At 37.1% G+C, this 23,125-nt stretch overlaps 1 protein-coding gene across 1 annotated transcript in view; it reads right to left on the reverse strand.

The window, feature by feature from the left end:
- Positions 1–2,259: 2,259 nt before the first annotated feature.
- Positions 2,260–23,125, reverse strand: part of Mtl (Rac family small GTPase Mtl) — a 30,593-nt gene continuing 9,727 nt past the window's right edge. Inside the window, exons 4-6 of the mRNA XM_081756864.1 lie at positions 20,478–20,595; positions 13,107–13,267; positions 2,260–8,535 (exon numbers count right to left, since the gene is read on the reverse strand). Coding sequence (XP_081612990.1) covers positions 8,458–8,535; positions 13,107–13,267; positions 20,478–20,595 — 357 coding nt within the window. The 3' untranslated portion in view covers positions 2,260–8,457. The remainder of the gene's footprint in view (positions 8,536–13,106; positions 13,268–20,477; positions 20,596–23,125) is intronic.

The following is a 23,125-nucleotide window of genomic DNA, read 5'->3' on the forward strand; positions in this document are numbered from 1 at the left end:
ACTGCATTTTACGAAGCACGTTCAGAAAGTAGTTTGCCTAGGATGGCAAAGAAAGACGACTTGAAACATTTATTGCCACATATCACACACGTGACGTTACGATCTAGTGGTCTACTTCCCACATTTATTACGCTGGGCAAATGTGCTGCGGCCGTTCGGCCTAAGTTCTGGATCAGCTTCGCTAGATGTATTCGGCATCTGGTTCCTCAATCTTGGATGTATATCCATGTGCACGTAGTGCACTCAAAGTGTGACCCTTAACCTTGACTCGCGTTAGCGATGTAACCCCTATTCTCTTGGGGAGTGGGATACGCCCACTACACAGCCACATCAAAGTCCTGAATGCCTTCCAGTTAACAGCTGGTGGAAGCGGTTCTGCTAGCGAGTCAGGCATGGTGCAAGAACGTTTAGGCAAGCTCATCTGTCCTCCATGCTTGCCGATACTCAGATTCCTGGGATAAGTTCACATGTCCTACCAAATCCCAAGGTATAATCACAGCCTAGGACTCCAAAACAATCCGGAAGCCCCAGGCATGCTTGAGGGGGCCTGTCATTCCCGGCCCTACTTACCTCTACATGTACAACGGCTACCGGCTTTCCGCATAGAGGTACCGCGTACATGTCGAAATACTCCATTATCTCATCCCAAATCCAATGATACATGTTAAATCAGCATTTGAGTTTGATGGCAGCCGTTATCCTGCCGAGATTCCTCCCTTCTACTGGAATCAGAAACCGTTATCGAGATACCTGGGATATGCACTTTTCTCCAGTCACCGTTCAGTCCCCATACAGACAAAAATCTTACACTTGTCATACCATGAGATGAATTTTGTATTCCGATGTTGTAGAAGTAAGCCGCATCCTAATGCAAATAGTGTAAGACAGCCATCTGCAACTGTTCATCGCTATCAAAACTGATGTGGTGTGGGATGCTTAGTGCCAGAGTTGTGTTGATCAACGATAATGCTCGCCCGCACAAACCTACCATGTGACAATTGATCTGCAGCCGTTCCACTGGGACATGTCCATCCACAGTATAACCCAAATCTTGCTTCAAGTGATTTTTCTTTACACCTCAAGAAATTCCTGTCTGGTAAGCATTTTGATAGCGATGATCAATTGCAGATGGCTGTTATATACTTGTTCTCTCCCAGGTGGTTGACGTTTACGACATCGTAATACGAAAGTTGATCCCACGGTATGACAAATGTTTGAATTCCGGTGGTGAATATGTAGAAAAGTAGTGCCATCTTATGTTCTAGCTATGGCAATAAAGGTTTCGAGATCACTAATCATCTTTGCGTTTTCCGGCCTAGAAAAACTTACTTTCTAGACGTGCTTTGAATTTAACATTAGATTGAAATCTTGAGACAGAAATTTTATACAGACTTAACTTTTGACGTACACTTATTAACCTTTTCTACAGAGTTTGTTCGGAAAGTAATGAGACCGGGTCGAGTAAAAAGAATTTATTGACTCGATCGGTACACATCGTTAAAATTCTTCAAAATAGTTTCCTTGGACGTCGATACACCGCTGCCAACGCGATTCTCACGCTACAAAGGCTTCCTGGAAGTCAGCTACCGTAACTTCTTTCAGAGAGACTATGACAGCCTGTTGGATGGCGGGAATATCGTCGAAACGGTGACCTTTTAGGCTCCTCTTTCGCTTTGGAAACACAAAAAAAAGTCTGGTGGGATTACATCGGGGCTGCACGGTGGCTGCGGCAAGGTTACAACCCCTATCCGCGGCAGGCAGGCAGTCACAACGAAGGTGGTGTGGGCTGGAGCGTTGTCGTGGTGGAGCTTCCAGCGATTGGCAATCTCCGGTCATTTCCGTTTGACGGCTCTGTGCAGGCGCGCAAGAATTTCTTTGTAGAAACCTGCGTTGCCGTTCGTCTGCCGTGTAAAAACTTAAAAACAGCTTTTTTTTTTGCCTTTTGCCACGTGTGATCCTCACTGCGTCAGAGCTCGGACACGACTGCCGCCCGGTGCGTTGCTTAGCTTAAACCTCCCACCACAAATACCCCGCCCTGGGAGCACGCTGCTGGCGACTGGAGCGTCGCGGGCGGCCAGTCTCACTACAGACAAACCCTGTAGATTGGGGCCTACAAAAAAACTGAGTCATTACTATGAACTCGTCCTGTAAGCGTTTTTAGCCAAGTAGGAAATATTCCTTCAATTTTCGTGCACTAAGATTTCACAATACTACACTGGGAATTTCTTGGATCGCACAATTTAGGAAAAAAAAAACAAGTTTCATGAACACAAATATATTTTTCTAAGCAGAAAATTTTTGTTATAAAAAATGCTTTAACAATGATTTGATGACACACTAGTCCGTACAAAAGTATATGTTACAAAAAAACTCAAGCACAAAGATAATCTTAAAATGATTAAAGAACCTTAAGATTGAAAAAAAGTTTACAAAAAAAAAAAAACGGAATATATCGAAAAGTCAGACACATATTACACTTATTTTCTCTTTGAGATAAAAACAATAGTGTTCTTTACCAACCATTAGATAAAAAGTTTTGAGGAGTGCATTTAGAATTCATGGTGTTCTTAGCTGTATAAGGAACGTGATTACAATCTGACTAGATTTTTTAAATATATATATATATAAATTCCTCTGGTCAACAATACCAGAATGGTTTCTCCTTTGGTAACTTCTGCTCTAAAGACTAACATCGGGATGCATTGGTACAAATTCAGAGACAAAGCACAATTAATAAAAGAATAAAATACGCTGCTCGCAGACTTACACCTCCTTTGTACCAATTCATGCATGTTGCTGCGCAATTCATTACTTTGAAGAAATTTGCTGCACCTTTTTTTTTCTTAAATATAATCTCCTTTGGTATATATATATTAAACATGCAATAAAAATAGTAAAAATAATCATCATCCTTTCTCTATATATATATTTGTAAAAAATAAATTTGAGTCGATTATTTGCTTTTAGCAGCAGTTAAGGAAAAATCCTTTGTGAAATAAATACGATAGCTAAAAAACAGCAGTCATGAAAAACGTAAGTTCTGAAGAACTAAGAATATTGCCTTTTCTGTCCAACAGATCGTTATGTGAAAATCTGTTCATTTTATATATTTATATATACACATATCTACAAAGAAATTAACACTGTTTGTTCAATATTAACAGAAAAAATGGTAAGTAAGAGGACGAATAGGTCTTTCAGTCCATTTCGTTTTAGAAAGATTATACAATTCGACAAGTCTTTCCCACTGTACAACGTATTGCATACTTGAAAAAAAAAGTCTATTTAAGAGGCCTAATTACTGCAAAATTAAAATACCGCTAATTTTACAGTAATTATGTGATATCTTCAAATAGATAAAAAGATAATCGAACTGTGGAATAAGAGCGCCCTAGACAATATTATTTTGTATGAGGTACCGTTATCACAAGTCACCTAGTAGCTTTCCGTTTGCAGCCATTTAGAAACGCGAAAATAAATGCCATTTTCTAAATAGCTGGAAATCGAGAGCAGATAAGTGAGTCGTGATAACAGTATCTCATGTAAAATAATATTGTGTAGCGATCTCTTGTTCCACTTTTCGATTATCTTTTATCTATTTGAAGATATCACATAATTTCTGTAAAATTGACAGTATTTTAATTTCGCCGTGATGGGGCCTTTTAAGACAATTGCATTGATAACGAAGATGTCTCAGTATTTTGTATAAAAAAATAATCATAGTAGAGGGGGGGGGAATCAGATAGCAGCTGTTTAGTACTCACAAAATAATACTATAAATTTTCCGGTGTTACATGGGCGACCATATATTTTACTAGAAACAGAAACACGGTGTTTTTAAGATACTGTTTATTGCGGATTTATCTGTCAGCTACTCGATCAAAATTCCAAGCACAACTATAAATTTTTCTCCGATGAATCAGTCGCAGAACACTCAAACCTCCGGTCTGTCGAGTCCCTGGTTCGATTCCAGTTCGTGCCAAACGGGCTTTATGGTGGACAAATACCCACGTGCATCGGGTTTTCTCGGATTCTCTCTTAGCCTCGTTCGATGTCAAATTCAGCAAGTAAACCGAACAGGATACTTGTTTGTGCATCGGGGACGTAACCCACGGACTCGGGTTTAAACTTGCGGTTCAGTTGTACATTTTCCCCACTCAATATATTATTATTATTATTATTATTATTATTATTATTATTATTATTATTATTATTATTATTATTATTATTATTAAATTCGCACTTATAGAGGAACTGGTATGATATAAAACTAGTTACTTCCTCCATTATCATATATAAGATTGCGTAATTTGAATCATAAGCAATGAATGAATTTTAAATTTATTTTTATTTACTGATTCAAGTCACTGAGTATAAGCTAAGAAATCTAAAACACAAAAAATTGGCTTTAAAAAAGCTGCATGCACTTCATTTTTTAAAAAAACTTTGCTTACTCTTATTATATAGAACTAATTATTTTGTATCACAACAGCTATCATTTCCAAATTAATATGATATTGATTTCCGCTACTTTGTATACTGTCAAATCTGCTGTGACATCTTCGTCGGCTTACTTGTATGTGAATAACCTTCCAAAAACAAATATAAGGCTGCAAACACCCTCGTCCTGATTAAAATTATTCCTATAACTTATTCTTTCAAGATTTGAATCGAAAGACAATAGGAGTTTTCCCAATAGATCCATTGCTGGCGAATATCTACATACCATCTTTGAAATAGAATATGTTAATACTTCTTACAAAATAATCACTCATTAAGAAATGTCTACTACAAAGACAAATACATCGTAAATTGGACACGAGTACGCTACCTGTACATTTCATTTGCTTTATTGAGCACTTTATTCTAATAACCAACTATCTTCTGTAACTTAATATCATACAAAAAGAATATGACCCTTATTCTTCTACAAATACACGAGATTACTTTGTACAGCAATTAAGATATAGACTACAGCCACCATTTTATATTATCACGTTTATATATTACATTCAATGATGTTCAATAGAGTTTGTTTTGAATCAACTCTTTGGACGTACTAGTTAATGAGTTTTTCTTGTTGGGAAAATCAAGTCCGTCAGAAGGAGAAAAAAATTATATAAGTGAACCAATCAAATGGTATCTCAACTGCAAACAGAAATGCAGAAACGAAAGATTAATTATAAAAAAAATTGTCCTATATTAATATTGGAGTTACTTTAGAATGCGTCGTAATATTGAATTACCAAAGCGTTTCAATGTATGCCAATGTTACTTCAATATTAATGCTTAATAATTATGCGTCAACTTATTCAGGATGGACAAGTAAACCATTTTATACATTATGTATTTATGTAGCAATTTTATTTACTGTTAGTGGGTAAATTCAGTTCTTAAAAAAAAAAACTGTTCTCGTATTCTTCGATTTTCTCATCAGTTAAGAGTCTTCATCCCGGCGAAATTAAAATACCGCTAATTTTACAGTAATTATGTGATATCTTCAAATAGATAAAACATAATCGAAATGTGGAAGAAGAGCGCCCTAGACTATACTATTTTACATGAGAAACCGTTATCACGACTCCCTTATCTGCTTTCGATTTCGAGCGATTTTGAAAATCGGCATTTATTTTCGCGTTTCTAAACAGCTGAAAACGGAAAGCCGCTAGGTGACTTGTGATAACGGTACCTCACGCAAAATAATATTGTTTAGAGCGCTCTTGTTCCATATTTCAATTATATTTTATCTATTTGAAGATATCACATAATTACTGTAAAATGAGCGGTATTTTAATTTCCCCGGGATGAAGACTCTTAAGGAACTTTCGTGTCTAATTCTCGAAAACAGTACTAGAAATTAAAATGAGTTTTTTGACATTAATTCCCTTGAAGTAACATCATTTGATATTATGCCTTTTTTATTTTTTCACTTCCTCATCACGACGTTACTGTATCCGGTAGAAAGTCACGGGATATACAGAAAAGTTAATTTACAGGTTCAAGAAATGGAGAAATCACTTATATTACGCTCAGAAATGTCCAATACACTTTGGAAAACAATTATGACAAGGATTTGCATTACTTCGAATTTGCTTCATTTATTTATTTATTGCCCATATAGATCAATCAGGAGACGAAATATCCACATAAAATATATATATAGAACTCGAAATAAATAACACTGAATTTTTTTCTGATATTTCGATTACCTAAATTTTACCTAAGTGTTCTCTCTTTTTTTAGCAAACAGCTCGTACAAAATAAGATGGAAAATTAAAATAAATTTGCTACAACCAAACGATGATGACACTTGCACATACAACTCTAGTATAAAAATCTTTTGGTCTTTGCGTAGCTTAACAACCGCACAACACTTTGGTTTGATGGAACGGAAAACAATTCTCTCTCTCCAACGAAGAAAACCTCTATATCTGACTCATTCATTCAGAATTCAATCACAACGCAGTAACAAATATATTTTCATCACCTTCGTATTTCTTATAGCAGCCAAATAATTAGTATCTTCCTTGGTTATCCTTCTTAATAGGACAAGGCTGCTTCAGCTTCTAGTTGAATTACGTAACCAGGTAAATATTAATAAAATAAGATTCTGATGTGTACCACTCTTTAGTATCGTAAATGAAATCACTTACTAAAACAATGAAGAGTGTAAACTCATGCATTTAGTAAGTGTACTTATTGTAGACTGACGCCCTAACTTTAGTTACGACCTGATGGTACACATCAGAATCTTACATTATTAATGTCATTTTTTCCTTCATATAATTGCATAAAAGCTTTGTCTTCAGAAGAAGGATAACCAAAGAGTTACCCGAAATATATGGAAGCTACTAATTGCATGGATATTATAAGATGCATGAAGGGGAGTAAAGTTGATTTACGTTCTATCAGTAATTATAATGGTAACACTTCTGGTCGTGACTGTACATTCAGATCAGAATTAGGATCTAACACTGAAGTCCATGTACAGGGTGACCACAAAGTCCCGTTGTCCCTTGATAAATGCTAATGTAAGGTTGTCCATAGTTTGAGATGACTAATACTTCCAATTACTGATGATGAGTGTGCAATTTACACGAATTCTCGTGCACGCAATGTGTTTTTTGGTTCAAGGACAGAGTTGGAACAGAATCCCCCGCACGTGACGATATGAGGAGAAGTGGAGAATAGACGCGTGTTTGGTGTGAATCACCAGCAATACTCGAACATGTTGCAGGAGTGGTACGTTCCTCTCTTGGAGGAGCACAAAATCAAAGAGACATGTTGGTTTGAACATGATGCGGCACCTGCCCATTATGCCCTCACCGTACGCGAATATCTTACCGAAGTCTTTCCTGGGCGTTGAATTGGACGTGGTAGTCCGGATCTGTCCGCACCATCTGCATGGCCACCACGAAGCCCAGACCTCACACCACCAGTGATAATGCGCTATGGGGGTTCATAAAGGGCATCGTTGCACAAAACCGTTACGATACCACTGCCGAACTGATAGAAGCTGTGAAACAAGCTTTCACTTAAGTTACACCTGCAATGATCCGCAAAATGTCGCACAGAACCTGGCGGCGTTATTATCCTTTGTCATGAGAATAACGGTCGACAGACTAATCCTTTGGACACTTAATGTTTAATATCTCAATGAAACTTCTCGAAAGCATTGTTGTTCATGTCATTCAGTTCTTTCCCTGTAATTATTTACGTACGTTTAGTGGTTTATGTTACTTATTTTCAAGGGTAGCGGGACTTTGTGGCCACCCTGTATAAATCAAAATTAGATAGTGTCAACTCATTTGTCTTTCTGAGTTTTCAACTCCCATTCTTTCGTGCGAATAACATCACTTCCACTTAAAGTATACAATATTTTACACGTGATTTTTTCAAGGACAATTCATTTCGAACGAAAGAAAACATCATTCATGTAAGGAATTATGAAAGTATGCTGCCTGCTATATTTAATTCTAAGCAAAGTGACTAACGCAATGAAACTAAACAATTTCTTCGCTTGACATTTAATCGCTGCAGTAGATCAACGGTTGTAGTCTATATCTTTAAATTTTCACCCAAGAGATTCACGTTCGTAAAGAATGCACGAAAGAAAAATATACATAAATTAGATTCACGGGTCGAAAAGGTAACTTTTTGATTCATTTTTTATTTTTATTAAAAAAAAAAAGTAAACTGGTAATACCTGTGAGGTAGCCTTATTAAAATTTGGCTGTAAATTTCTTGTATTGTACAATATACAATCCCCCTTTATATTCAAAAGACCCAAGGGGAAGAGAATTATTTTTATTACATTTATAATCTATACTCTTTTATATATATTTATATATAACCATCTTGATTGATATCTTGTCATGTGATGCATGTCTTACAAATAACACATTTCATGAACGGATATTGTCATGGCGTTTACCCTCTCGATTCTCTCTTTTTCTTCTACATTAGAGCGCACTTCCGCTGACGGCGCTTTTGAGGCTCTGGTCGCAGCACTGCACGGACAGCTTCATCAAATACCTAATCATTCAAACACAAACAGATAATAAGGCTTCTAAAAACATATCCTTAAGCACATAACCCATAAAAAAAAAAAAAAAAAAAAAAAAAAAAAAAAAAAATGCAACACAGTCATTTAAAAAAAACGACTACTTCATATACACTCGTAACTAGCGCTTTGTTTCTTCTAATGGTATGCTGAGAGCTTTATAAAAAAAAAAAATCTCTACCAATTTGTTATTTTTAAATTTATTAACCTTTATTTTACGGCTTGTCAGTACACTGCCAGAATAGTAAATCCGTTCTTTTCCGCGTGGCACTGTACTGACACAGGCGAAAGGTCTACTTTGATCCGCGAGCACACCGGTTGAGAACCAACGTTTTTGGTTCCTTTCACTATGGACTATCTCTTCATACAATAAGGCACATCAATTAAAAAAAAAAAAATGTGTGCGCTCGCGGGTCAAAGTAAACATTTCGCCTGTGTCAGTACAGTGCCACGCGGGAAAGAACGGATTTACTATTCTGGCAGTGTACTGACAGTCGTAAAATAAAGGTTAAACTAGCGTTGATTACTCGTTTCGCTGGGCTGCAATAAAAAAAACTTTAAATACTTAACTCCTTATGTCGTGTGTTTGGTAAAAATCAAATATTACTATTGTGAGCTGAGTTTGGGTTTAAACGGCTTGGGAAGTGTCATTCCATCTCAGCAACCCCGAAAACTATAGATTCGACACTAATATCGGTCATTTTCGATCATTTTTATTTATCTTCCCCTCCTCCAAGCTGCGGGGATGAATTTGGACTTAAACAGCATCGGAAGTATCATTGTTTATCTCAGCGACTCCGAAAACTATAGATTCGACACTAATATCGGTCATTTTCGGTTATTTTAAAATATCTCCTCCCTTCCCCTCCCTAAGTTGCACCGTCAAAGTGAAATGATAAAACGACTCCCAGACCCGAACCTCATCTATGTTGAAAATTTGATCGAGATAGGTCGGGTGGTTCAAGAAGAGGTGCGAAGTCACAAACAGTCACTTTCTTTTTTTTATATTAATCTTTAAATTTAAAGTGACTTTGAAGGAGCGATAACTACCAACAGGTAGCAGCACAAATCCCTAAATCTTTCCAATGTAGGGTGCGATAATATTCACAACTATAACATTAACTTCCAAGAGATCAAATATGCAAACTTTGTCGAAAAACAAATTGATTGAATAATTAGAAAATAATCCGTACACTTTTAGTAGTTTTATTATTGGAATTTTATACAGGCCAAAAATACTCAGTGGTTTTGGGTAAAACACAAATTAGAAACCCCTCCTCCCAAAATATACTCCAAAACTTGAATTGAAATGATAGCCTTAAAAGTTATTATAATTACTTTCTTTAATCTTGTTCCTCAGTACACGCCTAGTTTCAAAATTGGTTTAAAATATGTATTTATCAAGAGCAGATCTTCACAATATGATTAAATATACCAAAAGTACGTGCCATATTTTTTCTAAAATTCACATTTTTTTCTCATTTCATACCAGTTTGCTTGGCTTTACGTGACCAAGCACGACACACCAAATAATGTTTCCATTTGGCTCATGACCGACAAAATTGCACCAGCGTCAAACCGGTTCACTGCTGACAAAAGTGTGCCAGCATCAAACCACCCCGATGGCAGAACTTTCTTTGACTTTCTGCGATAAGCTTTTCTAAGTCAAAGATTTTCTGCAGAAATTCCAAAATAAAAAATCATGATGATACTATCATGTTTTTATTATAGCGTTACATGAAGTATGGTATCCCTAGTTTGAGTTACAACCTGTGAAGTCACATCTTTTCAAAGACGTTTGCTAAAAGAAGCAGATTTAAAATATTTATGACACGATACACCGTATTTTGTGATGAGAGCAGCTTTAAGGAATTTTCTTGTTTCTTTAGGACAATGTATGTAACCTGGTCTGTCGTTCCAATATCATCACTAAGTCCATCCATTGCTGCTGGCCTTTTCTCCATCACATTAGTAACCATTGAACCCCAGCTTTCACATATAGCCTCAGACAATGGTATACTCAAACAAATCATCATTAGCTTTACTGCAACAGAGTATTTGTCTCGGAAATCTGTTAGACATCTACACATAGCAGGCATGTTTTTATACTTTTTTTTACCTGGCATTTTTTCTGCTGCATAGGCGCGGCAAATTTTCTGCGATCACATCGCAGATCGCGGCATGTTTTGTTATGAGGCAAACCGCAGACTGAAATCCTTATACTACTTCTTAAAAATGTATTAATATTATGAAGAGACCTACATTTCGAGCGTTGGCTATACTTCACTACAATCGGTTGATGTAAATTTTAGCGTCCCGTTCAGCAAGGAGGCTATATGACACGTACACCTACAGCTTAACGTGGGATCCAAACCATGTGGTTCCACCGAGAACAGAACCCAGTCCCCAGCGTTAAGCGTGTACGCTAAACTATCCAGCTACGAAAGAGTTATCAGGAAGAAAAAATAGCTTTTTCCTGGGATCCTATGCTACCAGATCAAGAAAACTACGATCTACAAGAAAGCTACACACGTTTTGCAATTGTGGCGAATAATTTCCACGTAGAAGGATTGCGAATAGTAAGTGCATACTCTCGTACTGAAATGCTGGAATATACTTTCTATTTGCCAAAGTCAGTGCGATTTAGATTTGAATCCTATAATTACTTCTCTAACAAAGAAAGCAGTGAATTCAATTATCAATAAGAATCACTTTATCCAGGTCTGCAGACAAGATGAAGCTACGGTAAACCACCTTATAAATTTTCTCGTCCTCTATAAGATATGTTGAATGTCCGAACGACACAATAACCCTTCTTTCTCTTACATAAAACTACTACCTACAGGCCTCTAATTCTATTGCATGAGATACCATGAGTTTACAAACACATGTATGCATGGAATATAAATTAATATATTTACTCATTTCCTGTCCGTATCCATGTTAGCAGAACTATATTCACCTAACTCGTATAATTTCCAAATTAATTGTCTAACAGGGTTCTAATTTTTTCCTGGAAGTTTGGTCAAAACTATATATGTAAAAACATCAACAGAAATCTTCTATCATAAGTCGAAGTGTGTTCACCTGATTTGGTATCATGACGATTAAGAAAGGTGTGACATTTCCTTGGATTTACTCTTGTGAACCGTACTATTAGATTGATGCAAAATTCCGTAACGTTTTAAGTATACGTTTGTTAAGTTTGTTTAGCGTCTTATTTATGAAATTCAGATAAAAACTTGATCAAGTCAAACAAGCAGCTAATCAACAATTAATCTCCGTCATTGCCAATAACGTCCTCCCAACGTTGGGGTAGTTTTTTGGATTCCCCGTCTGTAGAAATCTGTTGGTTTTGAGTTTAAGAAGTCTTCAATCCACGTTTGGAGAGCAGTTTCATCTTCAAAGTTGTGTCCTTGAATATGATTGGAAATGGAACAACTGTTGCTTGGTCACATTCAATCACACTAGCCAATTCTCTGGTTGTCTGGCGTGGATTTTCGCGAATCAAATGTATAAACGTTCGGATGGTCTTCCTGTGCGTCTTCTATGCAAATCAAACTGATTCGCTATAAAAAGGGAAAATCATTTTCTTGTTGTGCTTTCACCGACGGCATTAGTTCCGTACACTTCATGGATGTTCCTAGTCGCATTTGCTGCGCTTGAACCTCGGTTACACTCGTACAGCAGAATATGTCGAAAACGTTCTTTTTTTCTCGATCTGACTCTCCAACTTCAACAGCAAACAAATAACAATCGTTTGTAAGAATCTCGCTGACAACTCATATTCGACAAGATAACATTCCAAAGTAAACAGTGATAATGTAAAAACGATAAACAAATGAACAACAATGCATTGTTGCCAGGTCAAATCATAACGCTACGGAATTATGCCTCAACCCAATACATTAGGACCAAGACTCTCAATTTAATCTGGACAAAGGTAGTTTAAGGAGTCAAATTAGTGAAACGTCTTATCTAGTTCAATGTAATGAAAATGGAAACTGTTATTTTGATAAATATGACAGCCTCCTTATATTAAACGCATTTTATAATTGATGTCATTTCAGAAGCGGACAGGCTTACAAAGCTATTAAATTTTAATGTTGAGTGCTGAATTTATATATATATATATATATATATATATATATATATATATATATATATATATATATATATATATATATATATATATATATATATATATATCAGAAGAGTTCAGTTCGGTTTATCGTTCGTTTCAGCAGCGAGGCTATGAGACGTGGAACTACAGTTTAATGTGGAATCTGCAGCACACGAGCTCCCACCAGGAATCGAACCCGGATCTCACGCCAAAGGCGCGTACGTAGCAGAAAAGAAACCAATATAGAATAAGTATCACCTCAAGAAATAATCCTAAAGTAATACCATACTCATCAATGTTGACAACAATAAGGTCAATAAAGTATCACAACACAGGTTTACTCAGGTGAACAAACTGATTTTTAATCGAAAATATTGCGTTGAAATGCATACCGTAACGTATTATTTAAAAAAGCCTTACCTGTTTCAATCCTCGTTGTGTGAGAGCTGAACATTCCATATACTTGACAGCCCTGATCTTGTTCGCTAGCTTTTGTCCCTGTTCACGTTTGATTGGCGAGAGGCCTTGTTCTGCTAGTAAACCCAACGTTTCTTTGTCGTCTCGGAGATCTATTTTGGTTCCTACACAACAAAAAACACCACTCTCATTAATCCAATAAATTCGGACAGATTTTTAAAATCAGATTAAAGACACAGATCTCAAAGTATGCTCCTTATTGCCCCGAGACTGAGATATAATTTCAATATTCTGCAGAGAGCTTCATAATATGGGGGGGGGGGGGGGGATATACGTGAAGTATATCCTTTCTCGTATGTGTGTACCGGTAATCCGATTCTCAATATATTTCTTCATTACAGCATTCCAGTTTCCAGTTTTTCATACACAGTGTATGTTGGCTCCCATCGGTTTCAGGGTTTGCCCAAGTGGGCTCCGCCCGAAAATAACGTTTTTTTTTTAGGGGTTGGACCCACCTTAAAACCCACCTGGGTTTTTGAGCTTTTTGTTAGTATATTATTGGTACGACTAAGGTGATGATATTGAAAGTAATTTTTACCAGATTTTGGACTTTCCTTGGGCGAATTAGATGCTGTCACGTTAAGGTATACAACATCATTCAACGTTAGACCTTTTTAAAGTTCTGAATCCACTGAATAAATAAAAAGGCTTACCTTAGCTTGAGATAATTATAGAACAAATTAATGTATGATTACGTCTATAGCCTATTTGAAGTAAAATATGCAATTTTACATTTTAAAAAAAATTAAAACAAAATGCAATAATAAAATTTGAGAACATAGTGACCTAGAACGTAGAAATTGGTATGAAATATGGTAAGGTTTTCCAGTCCATACAAATGTCACTGAAGATGAAAAAATTGAAAAACTAAAACGTGAAAGGTATTTTCTAATTTAGTTTGAAATGATTTTCTAATCTACAGTCAGTAATTGCACAAATGTGAAAGGATCACCACTCCGTAGAATCTCCCTTACTTCCTGATACTAAATGATTTTCCACAGTACCTAAGTTTAGTGTTGCACAATGTGAGAGACTCACCACTATGTATCTCCTTTACTTCCTCATCTTAAAAATCCATATACCTTAAGCAATTACCCAGCTTTTCCACCCCAAGCCTGTTTCTAATCTTATGCCATATCAATCCAAATGTCGACAATATTCTTTCAATTGATGCTGAAGGGGTTCAGAATTTATATTTCTGGGCTTTCGGCATCTAAGGCCATTTAGCCCTTCACGATTTGAGGGATGACGTCCCTCGGCGAGCACACTATCCGGGGAAAGGGAAGGAAGAAAGGATTGGGGAAGGAAGGAAGCGGCCTGGGACCTATAAGTTAGGTACCACCCGGCATTTGCCTGGTGGGAATGAGGAAAACCCAGGAAAACCTCATTCAGGGTGGCTGGCCTGAAAAAGCGCGTTATACTTTTTCGACCGAGTGACCCCACCGGGAATCGAACCCGGGACAGCTCACACCGAACGCGAGTGTGGTAGCGACTACGCTACGCGGAGCCACTCAATTGACGCCGAAGTTGCAGGAGCAGACTGAAGATGAGAAAAGAAGTCACAAAATCCCGGAGGTAATTTAGAACCTTTCTCTGCTTTCGCTTCCATTAATTTCCATCATTTTGCAGTACAAAACTGGTTGTTGATTGTCTCCTGCATCACTGACGGGGCAAAGTATCCTTTGTGTTTCACTTTAAAGGCTAACACTCGCGGAAGTTATTCAGGATAGCCAATTTTCTGCTTGGCTCTCCTGTTCACTAATAAGGCGACAACCCATGTATTTAGGATCCATTGAATTCGCCAGCACGTGAAACGGTTGTATGGCTTGATCAAATATTTCTTTTAAAAAAAACTGTAAAATGTCATTACTAAGTGGTTGTAGCGTAGGCTATTTTAGTTGTTAAATTTTATCACGGTACGATATTTTTCTGATTTTTTACGATACTTTTCTCAGATTTTCTGATGGTAGGATACTTTCAGGTTTTCAGATTCAAATATCAACTTCCTCTGTTGAAGCACAACAGCTTATTAAGCTCTTCTCTGATTTAATATTTATGTTTCCTCATCTTTGCGGGGGCTGTAGCAATTTCATTCAATATCCGAAATTTTTAAACATGCATTATATTAGCGTTCCCTCTTCCCACGGAAATTAAGAAGCCTAATTACTGTTACCTTTATGTAATGAGCAATTCTTTGCTATGTCCCCTGTATCATGCTTTTCAAAGCTTTGTACAATTAACATTGTTAAATCTTCTCAAACATACTGATATATTCTGTGACCATTGACAAACTAAATTTGATGTACATATATTTTGGCAGCGATCCAATGTAAAATTTCAAAAGGGTTACCATTTTTCAAAATAGCAGGTATCCACGCTACAGGGTGCAGTTTTCGGACTTTTAAGTTGAAATTTTGAGGGTAGAAGCACGAGACATTCAAAATTTGCTATATACATTTTCTCGGAGATCCAATGTAAAATTACACAATGGCGGCCATTTTTCTCAAGACTGTGAATAGAAATTTGTTGCAAATTGTGACAATCTTGAAATATCAATCACATTTTAACACTTTTACCCGAAAGACATTGAAATATTTCGAAGAAAAAAAAATTAAACCCGAAAAATCCCATATGTGCCAGGTGTTATTTTTTTTAAACGGGGTTTTTCAAACTGATCGGTTTCTTTGAAAAGTGGTCAACTTACGAAAAATAAATGTAAATTTTGACGCAATGAATGATTATGGTTTAAATTAGGCATGAGCAGCGAGACTATTTTCCTCATTACGGTAAGGTCATGCCGAAACATCCTCTACATTAAAAATTCAAAATAACAAGTTCTCAAAAATTAAAAGTACTATAAAATAACACACTAACATAGAAAATAAACTAAAAAAATTAAACTAGAGGTCGGAAAAAAGAAGTAGAAGAACAAAATATAAATACACATTCGACTCTCTCTTAACCACACTCTTCCAAGAAATAAGTCACTTTCGTTACCAGAGGCGATTGGTGGTCCGCAATAATAATAATAATAAAAACCAGACACACAATAGCAGAATATAGTATTGTACTTCACTCAGACCTGTAGTCGCTTCAGTTTCGTGTTTTTCTTCTCAACACACATACACCGGAAGTAAGTGTGTGGTTTTTATTATAGTCTAGTGTGTTTTACTCAATACTCACCCATTTCGTTCTACTGAGTGTCACTGGAGCACCTTATGGTTGAAACTTCTGATTTCTGTTACGTTATATTTATTGAATTATAATCCTGTAGGCCTTTGGAGATTTAAGCAATTTAGGGGCTACGAAAGGGTGATTTTCGTTTTAACCGACTCTTTCATTGATTGAGCAGACCCCGTCCCATGATGGTCGGTTAACAGGAAGTCTCTATTGTATACATAAGAATATAACACAAAATAATACCAATAATAGTAACACATAACACGAAAGAACTAATGAGAAAAAAGAAAAAAAAAAACAGAGCATCTTAGCTATTCCAATTTCATGAACAAAAGAAAGAATGTGGTTATTAAAGACCACATTACATTCCAAAATCTGACAGACTTTCAGATTTTCCTAAACATTCTCCGAGGTATGAATATTCTACACATTACAAAAGAGTGCATACTCAGTTGAACGAGCGAGTTCTCACAATATGAACGGTTAGCGCCATGCGCTAAGTAAGGTTAGGATTTAGGTTTTAGATTTCTAGTCTTCCAGGATCTATGGCCATGTTAGCCGGTCGCGTTTGAGGGATGACGTCCCTCGGCGATCACACTATTCAAAGAAAGGGAAGGAAGGAAGCAGCCTGGGACCTATATGTTAGGTACCATCCCGGCATTTGCCTGGTGTCAATGAGGAAACCCGGAAAACCTCATTAAGATGACTGGCTTGAAAAAGCTTTTTACACTTTTTCGACCGAGTGCTCCCACTGGGAATCGAACCGGGACCGCTTGCACCGAAGGCGAGTGTGTTAGCGAGTATGTTACGCGGGGATACTGCACTAAATAAGGAGAGTCAGATGAGTGTGTCCGATACGAAAGCGAGTCAGGATCACTTCACCTTCGGGACTAGTACGTGATGTCTGTCAATTAACAGGCCCAAAAGAGGTTACACTAAGTGAAACTTATCATCTGCTTGGTTTCAATCTTCTTGCCAGTGAAAGTGCAACCCTAGCCAACGCGGCATTCTTGGCTGCTGTTAGATACGAAATACTGTGGCACATTCTTTTCTCACTTCCACCTATGACAGTAGATCCAGATAAGATCATCAGTTCCAGGAAATACTAGAACATCCTCATTATCTCATCTCTCTTGGTAACGAAACACAAACGCACATTTGGAAACAGCTGATAATGTGTTGACCAACAAGCAGAGGACGAAAAAAAAAAAAGTACTGTCATTTTTATTGCAAGGTCCCCCCTTCCCTGAAAAGAATTCGAATATGTAACGAAAACAAAGGACACGCGGAAGCTTAATAAATCCATCTGGATACAATACAGAACATGAATGGGAAGCTTTAGCAGCAGATCTTTTCATACGATCGCCGACAATTGAGATAAAAGCAGCAAACAGTACCACCGCTGGTCATCCACTTCTGCTTCACTAACTGAACAATCCCGCCTAGCTGTTGCTATTAAGCAAGTAGCCAAGTGCCATCACGAAGAAATAACTCCTGCAAAGCCAGAAACCATTTCATGACTTAACACAATGACCAAACAGACAACAGACAATCTTCAATGACACATTACCATAAAACATGTTGACCACGGAAAGTATTTTTCATACAATTTTCGATTTTATAAGAACCCAATCACTCAATGCATAAGTACAGGGTGTTTCGAAACAACAACGACAACGTCTGGGAGCTGATTCCTGACACCAAGATAAGACGAAAAGTATAGACCAACCTGGGTGCACAAATGCTTCCTTTCGAAGTTATAGGCTGCCGACAGCATGAAAAATGAACTTTAAAGGTTTATAGCTCTAAAACTATGGAACCTACCGTAGTCTGGTCAAGACTTCACTTAGGAAATAATATGTGCACTATCCACAAGTATATGTTTCAGAATTTTAAGGTGCTCACGCTACAATTTTTATCGAGGGAGTTTGACCACGGGCATATAATTTGAAGTACTCCCAACTACTTCTACGAAAGTATCGAAGGATTCTGAAACATCAATTTTTGGATAGTGCACATATTAGTTTTTAAGTGAAGTCTTGACCCGAGTACGGTAGGTTCCATAGTTTTAGAGCTATGAACCTTTAAAGTTAATTTTTTCATGTCTTCGGCAACCTATAACTCCGAAAGGAAGCATTTGTGCACCCAAGTTAGTCTAATACTTTTTATCTTATCTTGGTGTCAGGAATCACCTCCCAAACGTTATCGGTGTTGTTTTGAAACCCTTGCATATCAGATTTTTGTATATTAATTTTAAAATTATAGTGATTTTTATTATGAACCAATTTTTAGAACATTCATTTTACTTTTTGTAATGGACTTGAAGTGCATTTCGTTTCATTTCTGCGTTTTCTTTCATTTTACATTACAATGGACTCTCACGTTCGAACCTCATCCGTGGGAACAGTAGAGATAACGTACTTTCACACTGCTTATACGTCATGATAATGCTCCAGCCAATGAGAGTATATTTGCAGACGAAATGAATAAAAATTTGTATGAATTGACGGCTCCGACGTTACAATTTACGCCTGCGTTCTAAATCCGTGGGCGGAGTTTCGTGAGAGAAGCGGGAAAAGGTATACTTTATTCTGCAAGATGAAGGAACAGTAAATAGAAATGCGTTGTGCTAGTTGTTAAATTCTTTTTTTTTTTTTTTTTTTTTTTTTCATTCATTAATTTTTCTAACCTTTTTGTTAACCTATAACAAATTAAGTATGTAGCTGTAATAAACATCTCAAATACAATTAACGGAACTGACGATGCATTGGATTCAATGATTTCCTCGTTTGTTAAGTGCATAGTCCGCCTAGTAGAAGTTTCTTTACACTACGCACTTTATAATAAAATCGAATTGCTGAAGTATATTGCTTTCAATATAACTCCTAATATAGTGGATTATTGCGGTTGTTTGTGGTGAGGTTGGAACAAAACTTCGTTTTGTTTGATTCGCATCACAATTTGCATTGTAACACAGCATTCGTGTACGGATAACTTTGTATGCATTCAGGTTGTTATTGGCGAAGCTGTCAATGCATGGGCGCTGCACGGATTCCAAGATCGATTCCCGAGCTTGATTATTACGTTGGTATCCTTTGCCACCCGCAGGTAACGATAATAAGATCTGGACAGAGGAGAGTCAACTCTAAGAAGACATTCAATCTTCTTTAAAAAGCTAATGCGCTCTCACAAATTATGAATTGAGATTGACATATAAATAAATTAAATCCATTAGTTTAACGTGCCACGATTATGCTCTGTATTGGAGACGGGATGATTTATGAAAGTGAATGATTATACAGAACTGGTAGAATGAGAATGTAGGAAGAAACGGGAAACAAATAAATAAATAAACTTCAGACACAGTGTTATCTACCACAAGCTCACATGTCCTAGGGTCAAACCAGTGACCCCTTACATCAGGGCTGAGTGTTCTACGACTGAGCCACTGTGCCCCTTAATAAAATACCAACATTGTAGACATCTGTTAAATAGGCTTGACCTGGACAACAGACATATCTTAGTTACGTGTACAGTACACTCCTGAGTATCCGGCTCGCGACCACCCGGTCTAATTTTCTTTTATCGTAATTAAATGAGGAAGGCAAGGCGTTGCACTGGTAACATTGCCACGACATTGGAAGCGGGCGTCTGTTACGATCCTCCTTTGTGTCATGTGCAAAATTCAAGTTGTGACAGGAAAAGAGCAGCGTTCTGCTCCTTGTTCATTGTTTCGTCAGTGTGTAACGGACCTCAATACAGTACGCTTGCCCCTGTTCCTGATTATAACTGTACAGTACTGTATTCGTAAATTGTTTTTGGGGTATGCTGTAAGATTTGAAAATGGGTAATAAACGAAAAAAAAAAAAAAAAAAAAACTTGTAGTTACTATGGAGGAAGAATTACGCAAAGAAATGAGTTCATAGAACTCCGGCCTATCCGGCTTTTTTGTTATCCGACCTGCCCTTTCGCTACATTAGGCCGAATACTTGGGATTCTACTGTTTATAGTATTTCTGGGAAATCAATCTGGAATTAAATCTTTACACAACTTACAGTCGTTACTGACATATTATCACCAGAGACTTGCTAGACACCACAAGAACATAGATATATTCTCTCTCTTGAGACTTACCTACTAATATCATAGGCGCATCCGGACAATGGTGTTTGATTTCGGGATACCATTTAGACGTCACGTTTTCAAACGACGAAGGACTGATCACACTAAAACAAATTAGGAAGACATCTGTCTGGAAAGGACAAAGGACGATAAGTTAACACAAACAACATTGTTACAACTGAACAGAGCGATTTTCCACAAAATGTTACACACAAATAAAGAATGTTTTCTTAGAAGAGAGATAACATACAGTACCTTTCGCTCTATTCATAACATCATGCCAGATTAACGCCACGTTATTATGTCCTATAGCCTAAGAAAACGGATGATAAATTTAAGTCAATGATGAAAGTACTGGTAGCACAAAGGCACAATCCCGAGAAAATTCAGGGACACAATTCTGTCCTCAGACCTAGATCTTTCACATCAGAAATGAGTACTAATTACAATCCTCCTCAATTTCGACAAAACAGCGACTCGAAAATTATCTAAATAATATATTGCTAAGAGAAGAAACTATTTAGAGAATTATGGCACTGAATCTTTAAAAAAAACTTCATCAACGTCTTACACGAAATCAACATAATTAAGGTCATGGTGATTAAAACTTGAAAATTAAAAGTTCTTTAATTTTTGGATAATGTCGAAATATCAAAGTTTTTGTATCTTATTTGTAACTTACTTATATGAATGTGGGCGACCGCCGTGGAAATGGCGAAAGATCCGCTGAGAACTTCAGTAATGAGCTCACAGTGAGTTGATCTTACCAGTGACACTAAAAAGGGAACTTTGTCCTCATTACCTACTATGTAACTACTAGAACTACATTAAAGTCCCTTGGTGGTATAGGCCTTACCAGCTAGCTTATGGCGCTCATGCCTTTAGGATGATGTGTGCTCAGCTCATTGTCTTTCCTACCATCAATTCTGGCTTTCTAGATCGGTGTTCGCTACTCCTTTCTTTCAAGTAGCTTCTCAATTGTTCTCACGACACTGAGTGGACGCCGCAATTCCAACATTATCTGATGAATATAAATGGTCTCCATCTTTCGTCTGACCAGACTCAACACTGCTTGACTTCGCGGATCTCATGAGAAGTGGTATTTCAGTGGAGCCAGGTCGTTGGCGTATTTTATAGCTACTGCTTGAAGAAAATTTTACCTCCCACTACTACTAGAAGTATATCTGCGCCCACCACTTTAATTTCAAACATGAGTAATTCAAATGACGCGCGTAAAAGCGGACATAGGTTTCTACCCAACGCTTCTGACTGACGAGATATAAAGCTCTTTAGGCCTCCCTAATTTTACACTAGACAGCAGTTACATGGGAATGGCTGAGAGATTACTTCCCAGTGTTTCGATGACACTATATTAATTTATTCAAGCCAGTACGGGTGAAGGGATGATGATATAAAGATATGATGTGCACTGATGAATATCAGTAGTATGAGGGAATTGTTCTACGCCTATTCTGATTATCAATCGACTGAGTTTCAATAAAAAGAAATTTAAGTAAGCACAGGTAGTAGCGGGTTCTATGATGGGTGGTGGTAGGGTCTAATGTTTTAAGGTACCTATTATAGTAGAGGTTGGAATCAACCCACTGGAGGCACCATCATCTCAAACTGCAACCAGACATGGTGAGGCTTTTAATTTGCACTAAAACTTCAACTCGGCTCGTGTTTCACATGAAATTGCATTTGACAAATTTAATTGTGATACTTTCACATTTCAAAACTGGTCGGAAGTGTTATTTTACATATATATATATATATATTACTCTTTCGTTAAAGCTTTTCCTCTGCACTCAAAATTACATTTAACATGTAAAAATGCAATATTATCTTAAGGTTGGTTTAAAGGGACAAGTTTCGTCGATAGATGTCACTACAGTCTTCATATTTCTCTCATGTATTTTTTTTACCTTTCACGAAAATTCACGATTTCTCTTACAAATTTCGATCTAAAGACCTCAAATTTTTAGAGAAGAAACTTCATAACCTATCGAAGGCAACAATCCGTTTCGATTTTTTTATTTAGAATTTTCTTCATTGTTTAAAGAGTATATTGTTAAAGCTTTGGATATTCAGTTTCAACAATTAAGCCACTTCAATAATGAAGAAAATACTAAATAAAAAATCGTAACGGATTGTTGCCTTCGATAGGTTATGACATTTCTTCTCGAAAAATTTGAAGTCGGTAGTCTGAAATTTGTAAGAGAAAAAATGAAATCTTTAAGTTTTACGTCCCACGGTTATGCCGGTTAGGCTAAAGGAGACGGTGATAATGAGAGATGAGTGAAAATGGTGGAATGAAGAAAGTGGGAGGAAACGGGAGAACCCCGAGAAAACCCACGAGCACGGTGTTTGTTCACCACAAAGTTCACTTGGCGGGGACTGGGATCGAACCCGGGACCCTAAGCACCAGAGGTGAACGCTCTACCACTGAGCCACCGCGCCCCCAAAATTTGTAAGAGAAATCGTGAAAGTTGAAAAATACAGGAGGGAGATACGAAGACTGTAATGACACCTATCAGCAAAACCTGTCCCTTTAAACCAACCTTAATAAGAGGATATACCACGGTATACTTCTGGACGAAGTTAAAGACCTTCCCCTATTGACTCTCTCAGTCCTCGGGGGCAAGGTGAGCTGCCATCCT

Source organism: Thermobia domestica, chromosome 4 (genome assembly GCF_964235325.1).
Source record: "Thermobia domestica chromosome 4, izTheDome1.hap1.1, whole genome shotgun sequence".
Classification (NCBI taxonomy): domain Eukaryota; kingdom Metazoa; phylum Arthropoda; class Insecta; order Zygentoma; family Lepismatidae; genus Thermobia; species Thermobia domestica.